Source organism: Arvicanthis niloticus, chromosome 8 (genome assembly GCF_011762505.2).
Source record: "Arvicanthis niloticus isolate mArvNil1 chromosome 8, mArvNil1.pat.X, whole genome shotgun sequence".
Lineage (NCBI taxonomy): Eukaryota > Metazoa > Chordata > Mammalia > Rodentia > Muridae > Arvicanthis > Arvicanthis niloticus.
This window is the reverse complement of record NC_047665.1, coordinates 85,741,814-85,763,291: the sequence shown is the minus strand read 5'-3', so window position 1 is coordinate 85,763,291 and position 21,478 is coordinate 85,741,814. Positions and strand designations below refer to the sequence as shown.

At 41.1% G+C, this 21,478-nt stretch overlaps 1 protein-coding gene and 1 pseudogene across 2 annotated transcripts in view; one reads left to right on the top strand and one right to left on the bottom strand.

Moving 5' to 3' along the window:
* Positions 1-21,478, bottom strand: part of Anln (anillin, actin binding protein) — a 56,487-nt gene that overhangs the window by 30,591 nt on the left and 4,418 nt on the right. For both annotated transcript variants that reach the window (XM_034509845.2, XM_076939726.1), the window contains exons 2-8: positions 19,391-19,547; positions 18,024-18,329; positions 14,780-15,165; positions 13,026-13,239; positions 9,899-10,089; positions 9,110-9,217; positions 3,136-3,262 (exon numbers count right to left, since the gene is read on the bottom strand). In XM_034509845.2, the coding sequence (XP_034365736.1) occupies positions 3,136-3,262; positions 9,110-9,217; positions 9,899-10,089; positions 13,026-13,239; positions 14,780-15,165; positions 18,024-18,329; positions 19,391-19,547 (1,489 nt within the window). The remainder of the gene's footprint in view (positions 1-3,135; positions 3,263-9,109; positions 9,218-9,898; positions 10,090-13,025; positions 13,240-14,779; positions 15,166-18,023; positions 18,330-19,390; positions 19,548-21,478) is intronic.
* Positions 19,933-20,738, top strand: LOC117713574 (large ribosomal subunit protein eL8 pseudogene; annotated as a pseudogene).

Here is a 21,478-nt window from a genome sequence, read left to right as displayed (position 1 = left end):
TCTACACAAACATCTGAAAGGAAATTCTCAAAGCCAATTCTATGATAATAACACCAACAAAGAGGAGCGAGGCTGCCGCTCAGTTGGCAGAGTGCCTGTCTGGCATTCATGAAGCCAGAGCGCTCTAAATCAGCACCATGAAACCTGTTTCATGGTGGAGGGAGAAGGATCAGAAGCTCAAGGGGATCACTGACTACAACTTTGGCTAGATGAGAAGGCATCAAAAAGAAGAAAATATTTGGGAATAAACTCCATCAAAGAGCCAAACAAATTTTATCCTAAAAGCAACAAAATTCTGCTAAAGAGATGTAGCTGCTTGTATTCTAATGCTAATTATCCCTCTAAAACCGTTTGCATGAGAGAGTCTGCACATAGCTTCTGGGAACCTGCCCCCAATTAACTCTAATTAGTAAATAAAGATGCCAGAAGCCAATACCTGGGGAGGAAGGGGAGGAAGTAGGGGGGGTGTTAGGGTTCCTGGGCTTGGGACTCCAAGGAAGCAGGAGGACAGAGATGCCATTCCTGAGGTGTGTGCAGCAGGAAGAGCTGCCATGTAAGGGGGCTGAGAGACACAGCTCAGAGGACTGCTCGATGGGGTCACGAGCAGCCAAGATGGAACATAGAAATTAGTAAGTAAGAACTCAGAATTATGGGTGGGAGGTAGATTCTAGCAGCATGGAGGTTAAGCAGTTGCCCAGCTATTGAGCTGCTTAGGGCATATTAAAATATTGAGGCTGTGTGTGAGTCTTTCATTCTGGAACATAAGACCCCATGCTGGAATTTATTGGTAAATATTAATACTACAAAAGGAAATAAAGACACAAACAGAAGGAAAGATTTAGTAAAAGGCCAGCATGCCACACAGATCTGGACACTCAATGCAACCTCTATCAAAATCTCTTTTCAGGAACAGAAAAGCACCTACAAATATATAAAGAATTTAAGGTCTCCTGATTATTGGAGACATTTCTGAAAGAGCACAAAGTTAAAGGATTCCAATTTCCTGTTAAAACTTATTTACACAGTTGGGCTCAGCTCAGGGGTACTTTCTCTGCCATACACAAAGCATTGAAGATAGACTCTCACATATTTAAAAAAAATAGCAAAAAGGGTTAAATACTTAAATGTAAGATTTAACTGTAAATCATATTTTAAACAAAAAGGACAGGGAAAAGGCTTCATGTTGAATTTTTCCATAATTTCCTATATTTAAAACAAACAAGAAGTAACAAAAGAAAATAGAAACATGAAACTAGAAGCTTAACTTTTTTTTTTTTTTTTTTTTTTTAGCAAAGCATACACTCAACAGTGAGGACAGAAAAGCAATCTATGAAACAAGGTAAGACATTTGTAAATCATGTGCATGTCTAGAACGCATCAGTAACTCAACCCATTAAGAATTAAGTAATTTTCCCAAAGATAAAATACAAATGACCACAAGAATATGAAAATGTTCACTATCACTATTGAGAAATACAAATAACACAATGAGATTTTTTTCTTACACATATTAAGATAGCTACTACCCAAAATTAAAAGATCTACAAAAAAACCCACTCAAAACCGAAGACAATGCTGGTAAGAAGCAGAAAATCTTAGAGTTTTGTGCATTGTTGGTGAAAACATAAAATCCTGAAAGCGCTACCACAATATGATGCAATGATTCCATTTCCAGGCACTTCTCCAGAGACTGCAACAGGGAAACCCACATGCAGCAGCTGCAGGAAGTGTACCCACAGAGAATGGGTAAGCGGTGTGCCGTGCGCACACCATGTCCAGATGTTACAGTGGTGCTCCTCCACACAGAGCCTTACTTTCCTAGTTTCAGTTATCTGTTGTCAACCAAAGCCAGGAAATCCACAAATCCACAGCATGCTGTACAATTCTGTTCCTGTGAAAGCACCGCAGGGTATGCAGGAAGAAACCTGAGGTCTTAGGGAATTCAGGTGAAGTCCTAAGTTAAGCTTCACCCACAGGATCTTGGACTGCATCCCTGAAGATAAAGAGGGATGACTGCATGTTTCTATTCATGGCGTATTTAAAGAAGACAAATTCACAGTAACAAAGTGAAACAGGATGATATAGGAAAGAAGTTTTGTTTAATAAGTACAATTTCAATTTTTGCAAGATAACAAATTTCTAAAGATCAATGACAAATGAATATACGTAACACTACTGAAATATGGGCCTAAAAGCAATTAAACTGGTTAAAATGGTTTGGTGTGAGAGGTCTTTATTGAGACAGTGTCTCACTATGAAGCTCAGGCTTAGTTTAAAAGTCAGCAATCCTTTCTTTCCCCAGAGTTCTGGGATTACAGACATGTGTAACCATGTTTAGCTAAAGCTGGTCAAATTTATATGATTCTTTTTTTTTTTTATCTTATATTAAAATAAAACTTGCCAGTTGCAGTGGTGTACACTTTAATTGCAACACTCAGGAAGCAAAGGGAGAAGAATTTCTATGAGTTTAAGGCCAGGTTGGTATAAGAGTTCCAGGACTTCAGGGCCACATAGTGAGACTGTGTCCTGGGGGGGATGCAGGGTGGGGGTGGGGGGGTGGAGAAAGGAAGGGAAAAAATTGAAAGTGTTGATAATCCCATCCCAGCCTCAAGAGGCAGAAGCAAGTAGATCTATGTAAATTTGAGCCTAGCATTGTCTACAGAGTTGAGTTCCAGGACAGCCAGGGTTACAAAGAGAAACTCTGTCTTGAAAAACAAACAAACTTCTAGGCTAGTCTGGGTTACACAATAAGATTGTATCTCCTAAATGAAAGAGGGGGCAGGGAAATGAGAGCAGGATAAAGAGGAAGGAAGAAATAGGGGGAGAAGAGAAGAGAGGGGCTGAGAGGAGCAGAAGGGGAGGGGAATGGAGAGAAGTGGAGGGAAGTAGAGGGGAGGAGTAGAAGGGAGGAAGGGGAGCTGAGCTCTGCTGCCTCTGCCATGATGGAGTGTATTTCTCCAGAGTTGTGAGGGAGAACAAAGCCCCTGTCTCTTTGGGAAGAGGACAATGCATGAGCCAAGAGGGAGTTCGTACTGGGGAAGACCTGAGTGGTAGAAGTGAAGAGCTGGGTGAGGAGGCACAACACAGTGGCATTCGCTCTCTGAGCCATGGCAGCCATGGCACGGGAGCACTGACCTGCAGGCTCTGCACTAGAAACTGTCACTGCTGTTCCATTGTCAGCCACCTTATCTGTCACAGAAATCGGCAGGGTGCTTGAGACAATTTGATGTTTCTTGAGGGGAGTGCTCTGACAGTGAACTTCCTGTAAAAAGCAAACGGAGAGGCAAATTCTATTCTCAGAATGACAAATCTTAACTATATTGTTATTAAGTGAAATAAGACTATTATTAAATTAATTTTCTATATGGTTTTTGAGAATAAAAAATGTATATTAAAAACACTCAGGCCATTTTTAATAATTTCCAGTGTACAAGACTCTAAGTATATAAAATCTTTAAAAGACTAGAAAGTGAAAAAGAATGAAAATTCATTTCAGAGTTCAGTTTTATACAAACCAAAGTAAAAAGCCACACAAAACCAATTTCTCCTGTTATCTTTAATCAGCCCTTGCCTATACAGTCTAGAGACAGCTCTGACATGAAGATTTTATTTAATTATCATTTACTCAAAGGATAAAATTCAAAGAAAACAAGAAGGATAAAACAAATTCAATAATAAGGAAGAAAGTAAGAGGAAAATCATGCATTGCTTTCCATGTTTAAAGCTTCCTGACTGACAGGCCTAGTTACTGTCCAGCCCACCACTAACGTGCAGTGGACTCACTACGCTGTTCTCACCCCGGATGGGGAGACAGTCTGTGATGGCCAGGCGTGGTGGCACACATCTCTATTCCCAACACTCTGGAGGCAGGTGTAAAAAAAAGCACTGCAAGTTTGAAGCCTGCCTGGCCTATACAAGGAGTTCTGGAGCAGGCTGTGCTGCCAGCAAAACCCTGTCTCAAAAGCCAAGCATGTCACTGTCTCACCCAACCCTCCCAGTCCTCCAGATTAGAACATATTATTTTTGTTTGTCAGTGAGAAATCAGGCACAGAGGAGCTTAGGCACTGTACACATGGTTAGTAATTGGCAGCCAGGATACAAACATACAAACCCCTCATCTAGTTCCAGATTAGAATGTCTCCCAAATGAGAGGCTTCTGATGCTATATGACTCTGTGTATATAAGTATATACGTAACTATAACTCTATAATTCTCTCTCTCTCTCTCTCTCTCTCTCTCTCTCTCTCTCTCTCTCTCTCTGTGTGTGTGTGTGTGTGTGTGTGTGTGTGACTCTGCATAAAATATAGAGTAAACCCTTAAATGTTGTAGACATGATATTTTTAAAGTGAGCAAGACATTTGGGGAAAGGAAATTAAGACAGGACAAGTATACTATAGAAAAGCGAAAAGTGTGCTTCTGTTGAGAGAAGAGACTCCATGCTTCTCAGCTTGTTTACTCAAATGTTTGTTAAGTGATAACTTTGAGAATGGAAAACAACTACCTTCTTTCTCAAAGCTTTGGGGAAAAAGAAAAAAAAACCACAACAGAATCCCTGCACTCTTCTTCCATTGGCTGTGATTACTACCTAGAGTAAGACCTGCATACAAAAGCAGGGCTGTAGGAGCAGATGGGGCCTGCTGAGAAGTCCTAGTTCCATGCTTACCAGACAGCAAAGAAAAAAAAATTGCTTACCATTATTAGAAAGATTTAGTGATATTTTAAAAGTCACCACCAGAGCAACATTGCAAACAACCAATATGTAGGTACTCTTCTACTGACGTACCTCCCCCATATTCTTCTGCCCACTAGTCCAACCTAAACAATGTTGCTTGGTAAACAAATACCCTCCACTTTCAGCCCTAATACAGCCCAGCTCATACAGAAACCACAAAGCTCTGAAACAGGTTCCCATGTGAGCCTCACAGCATGAGCACAGCACCCTCTTCAGTGTCTTACTAATCTGTCTTTAAAGCTCTTACTCCAAGACCCAGCTACTAGAATTTAGTGTACTCCATGACCAAAGGTTCCATGGAAACTTATTAGTATCAACAACTCACAAGTCTCTTCTCTCAACTCCCCAAGGATTTCTCTAGTTCAAAACCCACATCATCAAGGTGACACCAAGCAATGCCTTGGCCTGCCAGCTGATGAACAAGTCACCTCCAAAATCCTTCACCATCACTCCAACTTAGCCTCCCCAGAAACAGTTTGTGCTTCTTCATACACCCCATCCTAAGCATGCCTCTGACTTCTCCCTGCCCCCACACTTCTTGCCCAAGGATCCCACTAGTGGTCAGTCTTGCCTCTTGGTCATTTGATGCTTTTCTTCCTTGTTTCTATTTACTTACCCCTCTGTCCAAGGTGGACTTCATAATTCTTCATTGCAACCACTTCCCAATGACTTTAGTTTGTTCATTTCACTCAAACATTTAGACCTTATCTGAGAAAACCCTACCCAGAACCAACCAAAGTTCTTCAGATCTACACCTAGACTCCGGCTGGACCTGTGCAATTTGGTTTTAATATAAATGCATGGTCTCATGGCCTGTGGTGATTTGAATGAGAACACCCCCACAGGCTTGTGTATTTGACATGGCTCCTAGCTGCATGTACTATTTGGGGGTTTTGGAACCGTTAGGATATGGAGCCTTGGTGAGGAAGTATGTCACTGGGAACAGCCTCACCTACTTGCTGTTCTGTTTCCTGTTTGTGAATGGAGTGTGACTGGAGCTCCTGCCTCCATCTACTTTGACTACTGCCATGACTTCCACCACAACCAACCTTGTCCAGTGGAACTGTTTCGAAGCAACTCTTTCTTCTTAAGCTGCTTTCCGTCATGGTTTTATCACAGCAACAGAGAACTAACTAATGCAGAACCCGACTGAATCTCTCTAGTCTACCATCTGATCCCTTGTTTCCAGGTTAGCCCTGTCTTCTTCCAAGTATCTCAGCTGCCATGTTCCATGCAGAAGTGAGTACCTCCCGTTCCCAGCAGTGGTCACCAGATGTTGACAGACAACATTCTGCCTCCAGAGCTGCCAGGACCTGCAGTTTCCACCCTGCTTTCTCACAAAGGACTCTCCCTCCTTTCTCCTATCAATCAAAGACGGCTTTTCCTTTATCTTAGCATCTTACTTCCTAACTCCTTTCCACCAACACTAAAATTTACCTCAATCTACAAAGCAATTCAAACAGCTTTGCCTTTTCATGCTTTCCGGCACCATCATCTCCTTTCTTCCTTCCCTTTAGACAAGGTCCATCCAGTCTCTGCACTACCTGGCTCTGCTCTCTTCAACCTGCCATCCCTCCTCTCCCTGCATTCCTCATCTGACACATCACAGCACACTCCATACTGGAAACCTTAGCATGCACAAACACCAGATAAACAAACCTCAGGCAACTTATTTCAACCCTCAGTGCACAAAAGCATCCGATGTTTCTCAAAAACATTCCACCTCTGTAGATTCTGATGACTGCAGTACTTTAAACAAAAATGGCCCCATAGTACTATGGGAGTGTGACCTTCCTAGAGGAGACGGGACTATGTTGGAGGAGGTGTGTCACTACCGAGTAGGCTTTGAGGTTTCAGAAGCTCACACCTAGGCACAGTGGCTCTGTCTTCCTGCTACCTGCTGATCCAGATGTAGAACTCTCAGCTCCTTCTCCAGCACCATGTCTGCCTGGATGCTGCCATGTTTCCGGCCAGGATGATAAGGGACTAAACCTGTAAACTGTAAGCGAGCCCGAGTCTCTCTCCTCACAGTAATAGACATCCTAGCAAAGACAGTGGTGCTCGTGGATTTTCCAATCTGTCTTAGCACTCCTTCCCCTTTTGTAGTAAACAAAGAGTTTCTAGGGAAGGAGATGCCTGAACTCCCTGCTAGTATCACGTTCAGAAGTTTGTTCACATGCATAAGAATTGCAGGAACTACTTAGTACAAAATAATCTAAAGACTCCTGTCTCCAGGGACACAGGAGAAAAACAGTAAGAATCTAGTTCTGTGGTAGCCAAATGATGGTGGTCTTCAAACAAAAAACTCACTGGTAATGTCAAATACTACTAATATGTCATTCAATGCATTTTCATTAATCTGAAACTGGTCAATGAAAATCATGGATGAATTTGAGAAGAAAGGGAGAGGGAGGAGAAAGAAAAGGGAGTAAACCTATGGCAGTGACTAGCATACTGGGAGTGGGTTTAGAAAATACTGAGGTATGTACGTATATATCTGAGTGTGCCTGCATTTATGTGTAAGTAGGGATGTGTTGAAGACTAACTAGAGTAAAGAAACAACCAGGAGGCATATGGGTACTCAGAGGACTGCAGGCACTGAAGGCATGGTATATGGGTGCCCTGGTTAGTTTTTGTCAAATTGAGACAAGCCTGGGTTATCTGGGAAGAGGAAACCTCAACTGAGCAAACACTTTATGGTGGTTTGGATGAGCATGGTCCCCACCGGCTCATGTCTGCATGTAGGGTTCCTAGTTGGTGGATTACTGAGGAAGGCTGAGGAGTACGGAGTGTGCTGGAGGCATGTCACTGGTGGTGGGCTTTGAGGTTTCAAATCTCACTGAAGCTACATCAGTCTTGCACGTTCTCTACCTACATCTTGCAGATCAGATGTAAACTCTCAAGTCACTGCTCTCGCACCTGCCTGGCAGCAATCAACTCGCTTGATCATCACAGACACACCCTCCGAAGCTGTGAACAAACCCCAACTAAATGTTTTCTTCTCTAAGTTGCCTTCGACACAGCAGGAGAAGAGGAACAAAGACACCCTCCATCAGATAGGATACAGGCAAGTCTGAGGGATCTTCTTGATTAGTGACTGATGTGAAAGGCCTAGCCCACTGTGAATGGTAGCATTCCTGGGCAGGTGGTCCTGGATAATATAGGAAAGCAGGCTGAGCTAGCCACAGAGAGGAAGCTAGTAAGCAGCACCCCTCCATGTTGTCTGCTTTAGTTTCTGCTTCCAATGTTTGCCAGACTTTCTTTTATGATGGGCTTTAAGATATAAGCTCAAATAACCCACCCGTTTCCTCCCCAAGTTTTGTTGTGAAAGTTGTGAAAGTCAGGGCTTTCACAAGAGAGGAGCAAACTCCAACAGTAGAAAAGCTGAACAGTCACCAACAAGAAACGTAGCTTCTAAGAAGTATTTTAGGACCAGCATCTAGTTGAGTACTAAGAATCTGAAAGTGGGTAGATAATAAGAATTGACTGTAAGGTCATCAGAGAAGAGCTGCAGAGTGTGATGGGAATGGGAGAATAGCACAAAGAAAGTGTTGCGGACTTGGCCTAAAACTTGAATTGTGTTATTTGGGTTCCCAAATGCATGAAAATCCCTCATGTAAGGCACTGAGGGTCTCTGAACTCAGTTGGTTTTGATTGGTAAATAAAGTTGCCAGTGGCCAATGGCTGGGAAGAGAGACAGAGGCAGGACTTCCGGACTCACGAGCAAGGGGACAGAGAGGAAGGAGGATGCAGAATCTCCATGCCAGAGAAGGAATAAGGTCCGGGCCAGAGAGCTGCAGGAGAGAGGCATGCCAATCATCTAAGAGCCAGGGAAGAGCAGCCCCAGCCCCCAACACCACATGGGTCTAGGAGCAAAGATGGAATATAGATTTTAGTAAGTAATAACTCAGGAGTATCAGAGGGGAGGCGTTAGCAGTGTGGAAGTCTGGGAGTTTTTTAAGGCATATTCAATATAAGGCTCTGTGTGTGTTTCTGTGTGTGTTCCTGTGTGTGTGTGTGTGTGTGTGTGTGTGTGTGTGTGTTTACTTTGGGAAGGGCAGGTAGTGAGGAACTCGAGGAGGGGAGATTAGAGCAGATTAATCAACTATAGCAACAAAGAAGAAGTATTAAGCACATTCAAGGACTGAGGAGTGGAAAGAGTAGCTCGTTAGGAAAGGAAGGTTTTCACAATCTACCTTACAAAGCTGGGCATGGTGAGTCACACCTATAAGCCAAGAACTTGGGAGGCTGACACATGGGGATTATGTCAAATCTGTAGCCAGCCTCTGCTAGATTGAGACCCTGTCCTCTCAAAACAAAAATTAAAATCCACTGTTACTTTACCTCAGCGACTTTTATATTTATTGCTCACATTACCTGTTTGGTTTCTAGCTGTTTGCTTCTTGACTTTTCATCCTTTTCTGCACTCCATAAGTTGCCCTTGTCAAATCGACCACGAAGACATGCCAATTCTTTTTCACGTTCCTAAACATATTAAATATGACAGTATTTTACTCAAGAACCAACAGCATTTAAGAGTATCCAAATATTAGTAAACATTTTTTAAAAGCTAGATGTGATAGCACACAATTCTAATCCTAGCACTTGGCTATAAAATATGTTTTATTAACTATCACATGTTCCCCAAAGTCAAAAAGACTCATATTTTGGCTGGAAGGATGGCTCAGTAGGTAAGAGCCCTGTGTCTTGCAGAGCCCTGTGTCTTGCAGAGAACCCAGGCTCAGTTCCAAGAACCCAATGGCAGCTTGCCACCTACTGTATCACCAGTTCAAGGAAATCTAATGCCCTCTTCTAGTGTCTGCAGGCACTGCATGCTTGTGGTGCACATAGGCAAGCAAAGCACACATACACTTAAAATAAAAATACATCTTGTGCTGGGAAGATGGCTCAGCAGTTAAGAGCACTGACTACTCTTCCAGGGGTCCTGAGTTCGATTCTCAACAACCACATGGTGGCTCACAACTAATTGGATCTGATGCCCTCTTCTGGTGTGTCTGAAGACAGCTACAGTGTACTCACATATGTAAAATAAATAAATCTTTAAAAAAATAAGAATACAACTTTTTAAAAAAGGAGGGACTCTTATTTATTTCTTAGGTTCTACACTGAGGCCATGTAGTAAGTACTAAATGCAGACAGCCTTACCTGTTTGAGCTGCTGGGCTAAATGGGTAGTGGATGAGCATGCATTTTGCTTGAATAATCTTTCCTGGATGGCTTTTGTATTTGGAGTGATATTTGGGGTTCTATGAGATGCTCTGTAAGTTGGACTTTCTTTACTGTGTTCTTGACAACGCTCTCCAAAGCGTTCCAGAAAAGGCTTAATTCCTTTTCCTCCTGCAGAAAACACAATTTTGAAATCTATTCAAAATAACTAGCAATTATCATTTCCAAGAAAAAAAATTCTAAATCCATTAGTTACAAAGTACTTTGTTTCTAGGAATAGCCATTTACAAAAAGAATATTAAAATTGTTCACCCTAAATGCACATTTAAAATTTTTAATTTTATTTTTATTATTTTTAATCATATGCATGTATATATGTGGGGGTAATTCTGACTACAGGTACCCAAGTAGGCCAGGTGTCAATCCCCCTGGAGCTGGAGTTACAGGCAGTTGTCAGCTGTGTGACATGGATGCTGGGAATAGAACTTGTATCCAGACAGCTATCCTCCGACTCCACGCAGGCCATAGCATGCGCGTGAGCATCTAAGTTATTTTTTTCTTCTACAAATTATAAAATACACACTTCATCAAAAAGATGTCATGATTTTATATAGTCTTAAAAGAGTGCTATTTATAAGAGTAAGAAGTACTTTTGTATTAGGGCAAATGGAAGATAGATAGATAGATAGATAGATAGATAGATAGATAGATAGATGTATATAGACACGCACACACATACTCTCTCTCTATATCACCCCTTTTACCAAAAGGCTGTATTACTTAAAACAGGGCTGATATATCAGAGGTTGGGAACACTTTCCTTTGACAGACAAAACAGTAAGGACTTAGGGCTTTGTAGGCCCTGGAGTCTCTCACGACTCTTCAACTCTGCGTTAGAGACTGAAAGGAGCCACGGGAAATACATATATAGATGGATGTGGCTATTACAGCATACTTTATCTGAAGAGGGAAGGAAAAGCAAGCAGCAGAATTCAACATATGGCCACACTTGGAACACTTCACATATGATTTATTACAACTTCAGATCACATATGAAACTAGAATTCAATAAAGAAACATCTAAATTGAGTATCTCTGAGGTGCTCGTAATATAATTCTAATTATATTAACTAATGAAGAAAGATACAAAGAGTGCTTCATACCTAAGTCTTACATCTTTAGAAACCTAGGAAAAAAGAACTAGTCTGTGGGGCTGAAGAGATGGCTCAGCAGTTAGGAGCATTTGATGCTCTTGTAGAGGACCTGGGTTCAATACACAGCACTGACATGGTGGCTCTCAACCATCCATTACTCCACTTCCTGGGGATCTGAAGCCCTCTCTGACTTTGTTGGGCATCAGGCACACAAGTAATTGATTCAAACCAAACAACATACATATTCAGACAAAACAACACACACATAGCACAAAAACCATATATATATTTTAAAGAACCAGTCTGATTCCATCAAAAGGTCTTTTGTTTTGTTTTTTGTTTGTTTGTTTTTTTCAGAGACAGGGTTTCTCTGGGTAGCCCTGGCTGTCCTGGAACTCACACTGTAGACTAGGCTGGCCTTGAACTCAGAAATCCGCCTGCCTCTGCCTCCTAAGCGCTGGGATTAAAGGCGTGCGCCAGCCACCACTGCCTGGCTCCATCAAAGGATCTTATAATTATTTCTTTTATGGTTCTGTTGTCATTGTCATCCTCATCCACCTCCAGCCTGCAAGAGTGGTAGAGATTTGAACCCAGGGCCTGTGCATGCTAGAAAAATGCTCCACACTGAGCTCCACCTCTTGTTTCCAGTCCTCACTTGAGAGCATCTAGAAATTGACTGTGGCACTCTACGTGGCCTACTCCTATCTCCACTTATAATGTGTGGACTGTAATCTCTAGAAAGACTGTTTGCAGGAAGTTGACACAGGCTGCGGATGTAGCAGTTGGTAGATTATATGCAGGAAATGTGTGAATCCCTTAGGATTTATTTCCAGCACAGCCTAACTGTGTGTGGTGCATGCCTGTAATCCTAACACTGGGGAAATGAAGGCAGGAAGATCCAAACTCCAGTCATCCTTACCCACAGAGTGAGCTCAGGGGAAGCCTGGGGCACATGAGATCCTGTTCAAAAAGGGGACACACACACACACACACACACACACACACACACACACACACACACACAGAGAGAGAGAGAGAGAGAGAGAGAGAGAGAGAGAGAGAGAGAGAGAACAAGCATATGGAGATGGCTCTGCAAGCATGAAGACCTGAGTTTGAATCCCCAGGACCCGTGTAAAAACCCAGGTATGGCTACATGTGCTTGTAACCCTAGCCTCAGAAAGTAGACATATGGCTCCCAGGCAATCACTGGCTAGCTAGCCAGTTTGGCGAGAGATTCTGTCTCAAGAGAACAAGAAAGGAAGACTGCAGCCTCCTCCTGCTTTAATGTGTCCATAAAGGCGTACCCGCCCACATGCTCAGATGTATGCACACACATAAAGTTAAACACAGCTCACAGTAAAATCTGTCACCATATGTTTTTGCTAACTTTTTTTAGTCTTGTGTTTCTCAGTTAATGATATGTGCAGCACACCAGAAGATGAGTCACAAGATAAATACAGCATTTTATAGAACATAAGCTTACTACTCTAAGAAATACAAACCTTTATTTATCTACAAAAGCATACATATATGTAAATATAATGGAAGTGCAGTACTCTATATGCACATTAGCTTCTCTCTGCTGTTGGGGTGGGGCAGAGACAAGTGGATCCTAGGAGCTCGATGGCTATGTTAGTCACAGTAAAATTAGATTTACTCTAGTCAGTAAAGACTGGAAAGCAGTGTTCCACACAAAGTTGTAAGACTGGTTCTCTGACAGTCCCCTAAAATGTAGTTTCTAATTCTGTGTGCTTTTATACACCAAAAACAGAAAAAGAAAAAAAAAAGTAGGTTGATAATAAATGCCTACGAACCCCAGCCCCCTGGAGACTATTGAGATCACAAGATTGAGAGCAACAGACCAGCCTGATATACAAAAACCAACAAATTAACAGTAAATAAAATGTTGACAACAAGTATCGTGAATCTGCTCAACAGTTTCAAATACCTAACCTGGTGTTGCAAGTTTGTCCTGGGATTGTGACTGTAGACAAACTTCTCTGTTAGCTTCCTCTTTGGGCTGAACTGCCTGGGATAAACTTGGCTTCTCACATGGTTTCAATGACTCTGTTTTCAGAGGACTAACAGTTTTGTGAAGTAGCTCAGGATTTTGTACCTCACAGTTTTTAGTGATGAATGCACCAGATTTCACAGGGGAAGATGCTTTCTGAAACATGACAACACATAGCAGAGTAAACAGTAATTATTATAGCACAGATGCACAAAACTATTTAAGTTCCACTTCCTTTGTAGCCATTATGCAAAAATTACCAAAAATATTATTTCCTTTGCTCTCTAACATATCATACTAAGTTAAACAGCTTTTAAAAAATCAACTTATAAAATGTTATTATTTAGATTAATAGGCAATGTAGTCTCTTATTGATAGCTTAGTAGTTATCAAGGGTAGGGTCATTCCTAGTTTTATTAAAAAAAGTTCTCAAATTATTGGGCTAGTATTTTACTAAACTATACTATATTGAATTATTTTTATTTGTATTTTTAAGTAAGTTAATATCAATTCAATAAGATATCAGTTGAGTATTCCTTACTCAAAGTACTTTGGATTTCTTTTGAAATGAGGTATCATTGGGATGGGACCCAAGTTTAAACACAGATTCAATTCTGTTTTATATATACCTTAGACACAGCCTGAAAGCAATTTTGTATTATCTTAAAAAAATAATTTCATGCGATAAGGATGGGGATACAGTTTAGTGACACAGCATTTGCCTAGTATGCAGGAAGTCTGGGGTTAAATTCTCAGTACCACAAATAATATAATGCATGAAGCAAAGCTCCTTGTGGAACTTTCCTCTTGTAGTATTACGGGTGAGCACTCAGAGGCTTCATTCAGACTTTAAAGCATTTCAGACTTCAAATTTTCAGATTAGGAATGTTCAACCACCCTAAGTATCATGGACTTGAAAGTTGATTATAAAAAATAACTAAGTTTCAGCTAGGAATTATGTTAAGTACTTTATGCATATTAGCTTATATTTCTAATAACCTTGTTCCATGATTTTACATATGGAAAAACAAGCCTTTACAATGTTCAGGAACTTGTACAGAGTCACATTTCTCACTGCTTCAGAGCTGGGACTCGAGGCAAGTCTAACTCCAAAGCTCCTGTCTACACTGCCGGGCAATCCCCAGGAGGACAACGTACAGTCTTTTTCCTTTTTTAAAAACCTAGTGCATACATAAGGTAAAATTTTCAAACACTTCAAGGTTTACACAGTGAAAAGTGTTATCCCCGATACTCCTGTTTGTCAGTGTGCTTTCCTTAGAGGCAACTAGAGACACAGGTTTATACTATCTCTCCAGAAATAGTCAGTATCTTATATTTATAGATATCCATAAAAGTGTTGTAATAAAGGGATTAATTTTAGTTATTCCCACAATGACAAAAAAAGGCTCCACTGTATTCCATTATTATATACTCTGGATTTTTATTTACTTATTTATTTATTTTTATTTATTTATTTATACTTTAGATTTTCAAAATTTAATTAAAATTAACATTATTTCAGTCACAAAATGTTAATTTATCTTAGAAAAATTACCAGATTTATAGTTTTCACTTTTATGAGACATATAAATATGTTGCACACGCACTATATAATACATGGTTATATACAGAGACTATATATAGTCATTACCATTTATAAGAGAAGTTTCAAATGACCAAAATGGTACTGACTCACCACAGAGCTGGACACTGAGGCTTTAAGCAAAGATCCATCAGCAGCATTTGAAGATGGGTCTTTCCTGACAGAGGCATTGCCATCCCTTTGGGAACAGCATGTAGCTTCCTGCTGAACACTGCTACTATTGATACTAGCAGATGCTGCACTTGCAGAGGAAGATTTGGATAAACAAGTGGTACCAGGCTGTTCTTGTACACTATTTTGCTTTGCAGATGAGTGGCTTACATCATCTTCCCAAGAGCAAATCGTTGCAGCAAGGTTGGCCAGACGGCCCCTTCTCCCAACTGGGGTAGCTAAGGCATTTGAAATGGGTGGCTTGGAAGGTGAGGCAGCCTTTTCCTCAAATGGCATTGGTGAGAAGTGTGAGCTTCCTGATACATCATCTGAAAATGTTTTCAGAAAAATCAAAAGCTACATTCATCAGTTATTCTTATAATCATATAATCACTTAATATAAAATTTAAAAATTTTAAAGTTAAAATTTTAAATTTGCATTCATTGTAAATTTAGTACATTACTTAAATGTAACATCTTTTCAAATTAAATGGTACTTAATCCAAATTTAAACACCCTTAACACGTACTTCTACAGTTTCTTTGTTTTTTGAGATAGGGATTCAGGGCGTAGCCCTGGCTCTCCTGGAAGTCCCTCTGCACAGAGATCCTCCTGCCTCTGCCTCCTAAGTGCTGGGATTAAAGATGTGTGCTGGCTTGTAAGGTAGTTTTTTTTGGTTTTTGGTTTGGATAGGTTATGGATGCTGTAAGATGCCATTGTAGGGCTGGGGTGATAGTTCAGGAGTTGGCCAATGATGGATAACATAAAGCTCTAGGAGAACAGAGAAGAGGTACCCTACACTTACACATACAATATAGCAAGCACTGCCACATGTGATTAGGGCACTGAAATCCCTATTTTAATTAATTTAAATAAAAGCTAATCTCAACTAGTGATAGCCAATGAAGGATCTAGGCCAAGGTTTGGGCCAAATCATACTCTATATACACAATCAAGAGAAGAGACCCCCCTTACCCTCCTTCTGCCCAAGCTACAACCCTGGCCTGAAAATTTAATTTTACCCTTCTAATACCTCAGGAATGTTGCTCCAAAAGATTCTTCCTCCCTGCAAACACTTTTCAGCACACACACATATATGCTGAAATAAGTTCATTTTACTTAAAAATAAAAGTAAGGCACTAGTAAAATGGCTCAGTGGGCAGAAATCAGCACTTTTCAATTTATGGGTCACAACCCCTTTGGGGTCAAAGACCTTTTCATGGGGCTCACCTAAGACCATCGGTATATTACATATTTACATTACCAGTCATAACAGGAACAAAATTACAGTTATAAAGCAGCAACAAGAATAATTTTATGGTTGGGGCCAGAGCATTAGGAAGGTTGAGAAACACTGGTATAGATGTTTGCTGCCAAGCCTGATTATCTGGGTTCCCACACAGTGACAGGAGACAAGTGAATCCTGCAAGTTGGCCTCTGACATCCACATGAACACCAGGCACATGCACAATAATACCTTTAAAATAAATGAATGAATGAATGAATGAATGAATAAATAAATAAAATAAAGAGAGGGCTGAAGAGATGGCTCATTAATTAAGAGCACTGACTGCTCTTCCAGAGGTCCTGAGTTCAATTCCCTGCAACCACATAGCTCACAACCATCTGTAATGGGAACTGATGCCCTCTTCTAGTGTGTCTGAAGACAGCAAAGGTTCACTCATACATAAAATAAATAAAATCTTCAAAATAAATAAATAAATAAATAAATAGAAGAAGGAAGAAATCTCAAACTTTCTGCTGCCCAGTATTAACAAGGTTCACTCATACATAAAATAAATAAAATCTTCAAAATAAATAAATAAATAAATAAATAAATAGAAGAAGGAAGAAATCTCAAACTTTCTGCTGCCCAGTATTAACAAACTTCAGTTAAAATGCATAGTAATGAGGGGCTGGAGAAATGGCTCAGTGCTTAAAAGTACTTACTGTACACACAAACACACACATACACAAGTACTCCTACTAAATAAATAAATAAACAAATAAATAAGTGTTTTAAAAATTCAGTGTACAGGCTGCAGAGACGGCTCACAAGAGTACTTGTTGTTCTCCTAGAGGACCAGGGTTCAATACCCAGCACCTACATGACAGCTTGCAGCAGTCCTTAACTCCAGACCCAGGGGATCTGACAACCTCTTCTGGGCTCGACAGATGCCAGGAATGCATGTGATGTGTATACGTCCATGCAGGCAAAATTAATATACACAATGCAGTCTATCAATTCATTCAGACTGCTTCATCCTAGTTCTGGCTATGCATCCAAATTAAAGGCTTTCTAATACAGAGACAAAGGTACATCTTTGGCTACTCAGACTTCAGAGATGCTCATCTAAAACATTTCCTGTCTACATTTCCTCTGAACCTGGGTTCCTTTGTAATATAATATGGGTAGTTCAGGAAGCTGATTCAAGGGTTTTATTTTTTTTTTTTTTTATTGGATATTTTATTTATTTACAGTGTAGATGTCATCCCCTATCCCCATTTCCCCTCCCTAGAACCCCCTTATCCTATACCCTCTTTTCCTTTAGGCTTTTATACCATTTTGATTACATGCCTGTATTAAGGTCAGTTTGTTTCAAGATTTTTATATAACAAGTCAGAAGATCAGTAAAGTTAGCTACAACAAAAATAGCACTGGAGCATAACCATTAGTTTGCTTGCAGCTAAGGTCCAGTCATGTATCTGTGTCCAGAACTGTAGTGTAAGAATATGCTTTACAGCTCAATATACTGGGGTGGGGAGTATTTTGTTTTGACATCTTTTCCCTACCAAACAGCAGTGTACACCTTAGTGTCTGTCCTTAGTGATGAGTGAACATATGACAGGTCTTCCTGAATACAGAGCTGAGGTCAGGACTTTTTCTCTGCAAACAGGAAGTAATTCAGTTCTAGGTAAAGTTTGTCCTCATTATCTACCTAAGCAAAAATGTCTCTTCTCACTCACTGTTTTTGTGGATACACTCCTGGTACACTAATCATCTTCAAGCAAAGAACACAGACACAGATAAAACAAAAGCACTTGCTACTCCAGGCAGGCCACAAACCTATAATCCTCCTGCATCAGCCTCCCAGGTGCTGGGATTTCAAGCATGTATCCCCACATTCAGCTCCACGCTGAATCTTGCCAAAAGCGATTCAGGGAGCACCACCCACATCCTTCATACCTGTGATGTCACTATCCCAATGGCGCCGCTGCTCAGCAAGCTTCTGCATTCGAGTTTTAACTGAGGAGGCTGCGGATGCTTCTGGTCTTGAATTCAGCCCTCTGCCCAGGCTGAGGAGTGATGCTGGGGCAGCCACAGAGTCACTGGCAGGGGCTGGTGTGGGGGGCTTCGTCTGTCGGGGTGCAGGCCTTGGAGAACAAGGCTTTGCGGCATCAGCAGGCTCTTTATTTTCTAAGTCTGGAGCTTCCACTTCAATTTTGTCAGAACAACGTTTTTTTGATGGTGATGGTTTTGTACAAGACTTTTCTAGATCCAAAAGAACAACAAAAGCCCACAGTGAGACCTCTGCAGTTTTCATAGCCTAAAAAACTAGAGGTGGGTGCTTAACAATTAATAAGGTATCAAATCTCTCTAGTGCTTTAGCTACTTATAAGAAAAACGCAAAACTCTTTCTTCCATTAACTTCAAAATATGACAGAAAAACAAACTTTTTTAGGTGAACATGTCATTTTTCTGTTAAAAACTCAATGAAAATAAGTTTAAATATTTTCAAGATATATGTAGCAACTCTGTCTCCTACTTCCTGTGTCCTTGTGAAGCCCCAGCTTTAACATGGATGCTAGGAACACACACTTCAGTCCTTGCATTTGTGCAGCAAGTACTTTGTCCACTGAACCATCTCCCCAGCTCAGGAAATTAATATTTTAAATAAGAATGAAAGGCCAGTAAGATGGTTCAATGATAAGATGCTTACTAAACATTCCTGGGAACCTGAGTTTGACCCCAGAACCTACTTGGAGGTGAAATGAGACTCCTCTATAGAGCTCCATACATGGTGCATCTATGGCCTCCATACATGTACCGTGGCACACTGGCCCCCACACAACAATAGATTCTTTTAAACAAACAAAAAATTAGGAGGTGCCCATCAGAAAGACGGCTCAGTGGCTAAGAGCACTGTGCTCTTCCAGGACCCAGAACCAGGGCAGCTAACAACTATATACAACTCCAGCTCCAGGGGATTCAATGCCCTCTTCTGACCTCCCACAGATATGTACATGTGCTGCAGAGACATGCTGGCAGGTAAAACATCCATACACATAAGATAAAAATAAACGTATTTCAGAAAAGGTTTAAAAAGTATTTAAGATAGTAGTGTGAAATTCATAGAAAGTCACTTTCCCTGGCTATCTAAACAAGTTCTCTCTCTGGCCTGATGTAGCAACCTTGAAATACAACAGACGGCTGCCCTTGACCAAGTCTGTTGCATTTGTCTCCCAAAGACTGGTTCTTCTACATGCATAATGAAAGGTTTGGGATGACGTACTCTGAAACACATGCCACTTTTACTTTTCCGAGGTCTTTACCTTCGCCCCCTGCTAGGGGCTGTTGCTGATTACTTGCTTCTGAAAGTGGCTCTCTGCCTCGCTTCGCATGCGGTGCAGACCTTGCTGCTGCCGTAGGCCTCTCAGCCATTTTTCTCTGAAGATTCTCTCGTCTGGCACGTGTTCGTTCTAGCAACTTCTATATTATACCAGGGTTAAAGAAACAATGTTAGCTGAAGGTTCACAAAACCTCAGATGACTTCTAAAATCAACAATTGTTATGTAAGATAATAGTCAAACACATTTCAAAGATAAAATCTTAAATAACTGAACCAAGATTTACCAAGCACCCACATCAAAATTACTACAGTCCATATAAATAGGAAGCATATAAAGATACTTATTAAGATTTTAAATGCTGTGTGTTTTCTGTTCCAATCAAAAGGTATAACCAGGGACTAAGTGATAGCTTAGTTGGACCCCCAGTACTCACAAAAAGCCAAACATGGCAGCATCCATCAAGGACCAGTAGGAGTGGAAGGGACAAGAGCCTTCCTGAAACTCACTGGCTAGCCAGTCAAGCCAATCAGATGCCCAACAGAAAGAAGGCCAAGGGGAAGAAGGTGGCCCCGGCCCCCGCCGTCGTCAAGAAACAGGAGGCCAAAAAGGTGGTCAATCCTGTGTTCGAGAAAAGGCCCAAGAACTTCGGCACTGGGCAGAACATCCAGCCCAAAAGAGATCTAACACGCTTCATTAAGTGGCCCCGATACATCAGGCTGCAGCGGCAAAGAGCCATCCTCTATAAGCAGCTCAAAGTACCTCCTGCCATTAACCAGTTCACCCAGGCCCTGGACAGGCAAACAGCTACTCAGCTGCTTAAGCTTGCCCACAAGTACAGGCCAGAGACAAAGCAAGAGAAGCAGCAAAAGCTACCGGCCCGTGCTGAGAAGAAAGCCGCTGACAAAGGGGACGTCCCAACTAAGAGACCACCTGTCCTCTGAGCAGGAGTCAATACAGTCACCACCTTGGTGGAGAACAAGAAGGCTCAGCTGGTGGTGATTGTCCATGATGTAGACCCCATTGAGCTGGTAGTTTTCCTGTCTGCCCTGTGTTGAAAGATGGGGGTGCCTTACTGCATCATCAAGGGAAAGGCCAGGCTGGGGCACCTGGTCTACAGGAAGACTTGCACCACTGTTGCCTTCACACAAATTAACTCAGAAGACAAGGGTACTCTAGTTAAGCTGGTGGAAGCTATTAGGACCAATTATAATGACAGATGTGATGAGATCCGCCGCCACTGAAGAGGCAATGCCTGGGTCCTAAGTCTGTGACTCGCATTGCCAAGCTGGAAAAGGCAAAGGCTAAAGAACTTGCCACTAAACTGGGTTAAAAATGTACACTTGAGTTTTCTGTACATAAATATAATTACAAAATTATCTGCTATCTTAAAAAAAAGAATCTTGACATGTAAACATTATCCTGGGTTATCTGAGTAGACCCAAAAAAATCACAATGGTTCCTACAGGGTAATACAGTGGTATACAATGGGGAAAGGGAGGAAGAATGACCAGTCAGGGAAGATGATGACAGAGGCAAGTGTAGCATGATGAGAGCTGAAGCGCTGAGCAGGGATGAAGGTGCCAGAAGACAAGGCTTGCAGAAAGATCTACAAGTTGCAAGCAACTAGGAAATGGATTTTTAATTAGAGCTTCACACCAGGAGTCAAGTCCTACCCACACTTTTACTGACTTGATAAAATCCATTTCAGACTCATGACCTACAAAACTAAGAAATATTAAGTCTTTAAGTCACTAATTTGTTTGTTTTTGGAGACAGGGTCTCTGTAGCCCTGGTTTTCCTGGAATCCAACATGTAGACCAGGCTGGTCTCAAATTCACAAGAGATCCCCTTGCTTCTGCCTCCTGAGTACTCGGATTAAAGGTGTGCAATACAATGCCCAGTGTAAGTCCCTAAATTTATAATAATTTGTAATAGCTTCAAAACTAATACACTCGGATATAAATCTGTGACAAACAGCAAAAAATAACTGTAATTAGTCTTTTATAACAGACTTCCCAAGAAGAAAATGCTAATCTTACACTTTATTAAATAAATACTAACATATAGTAA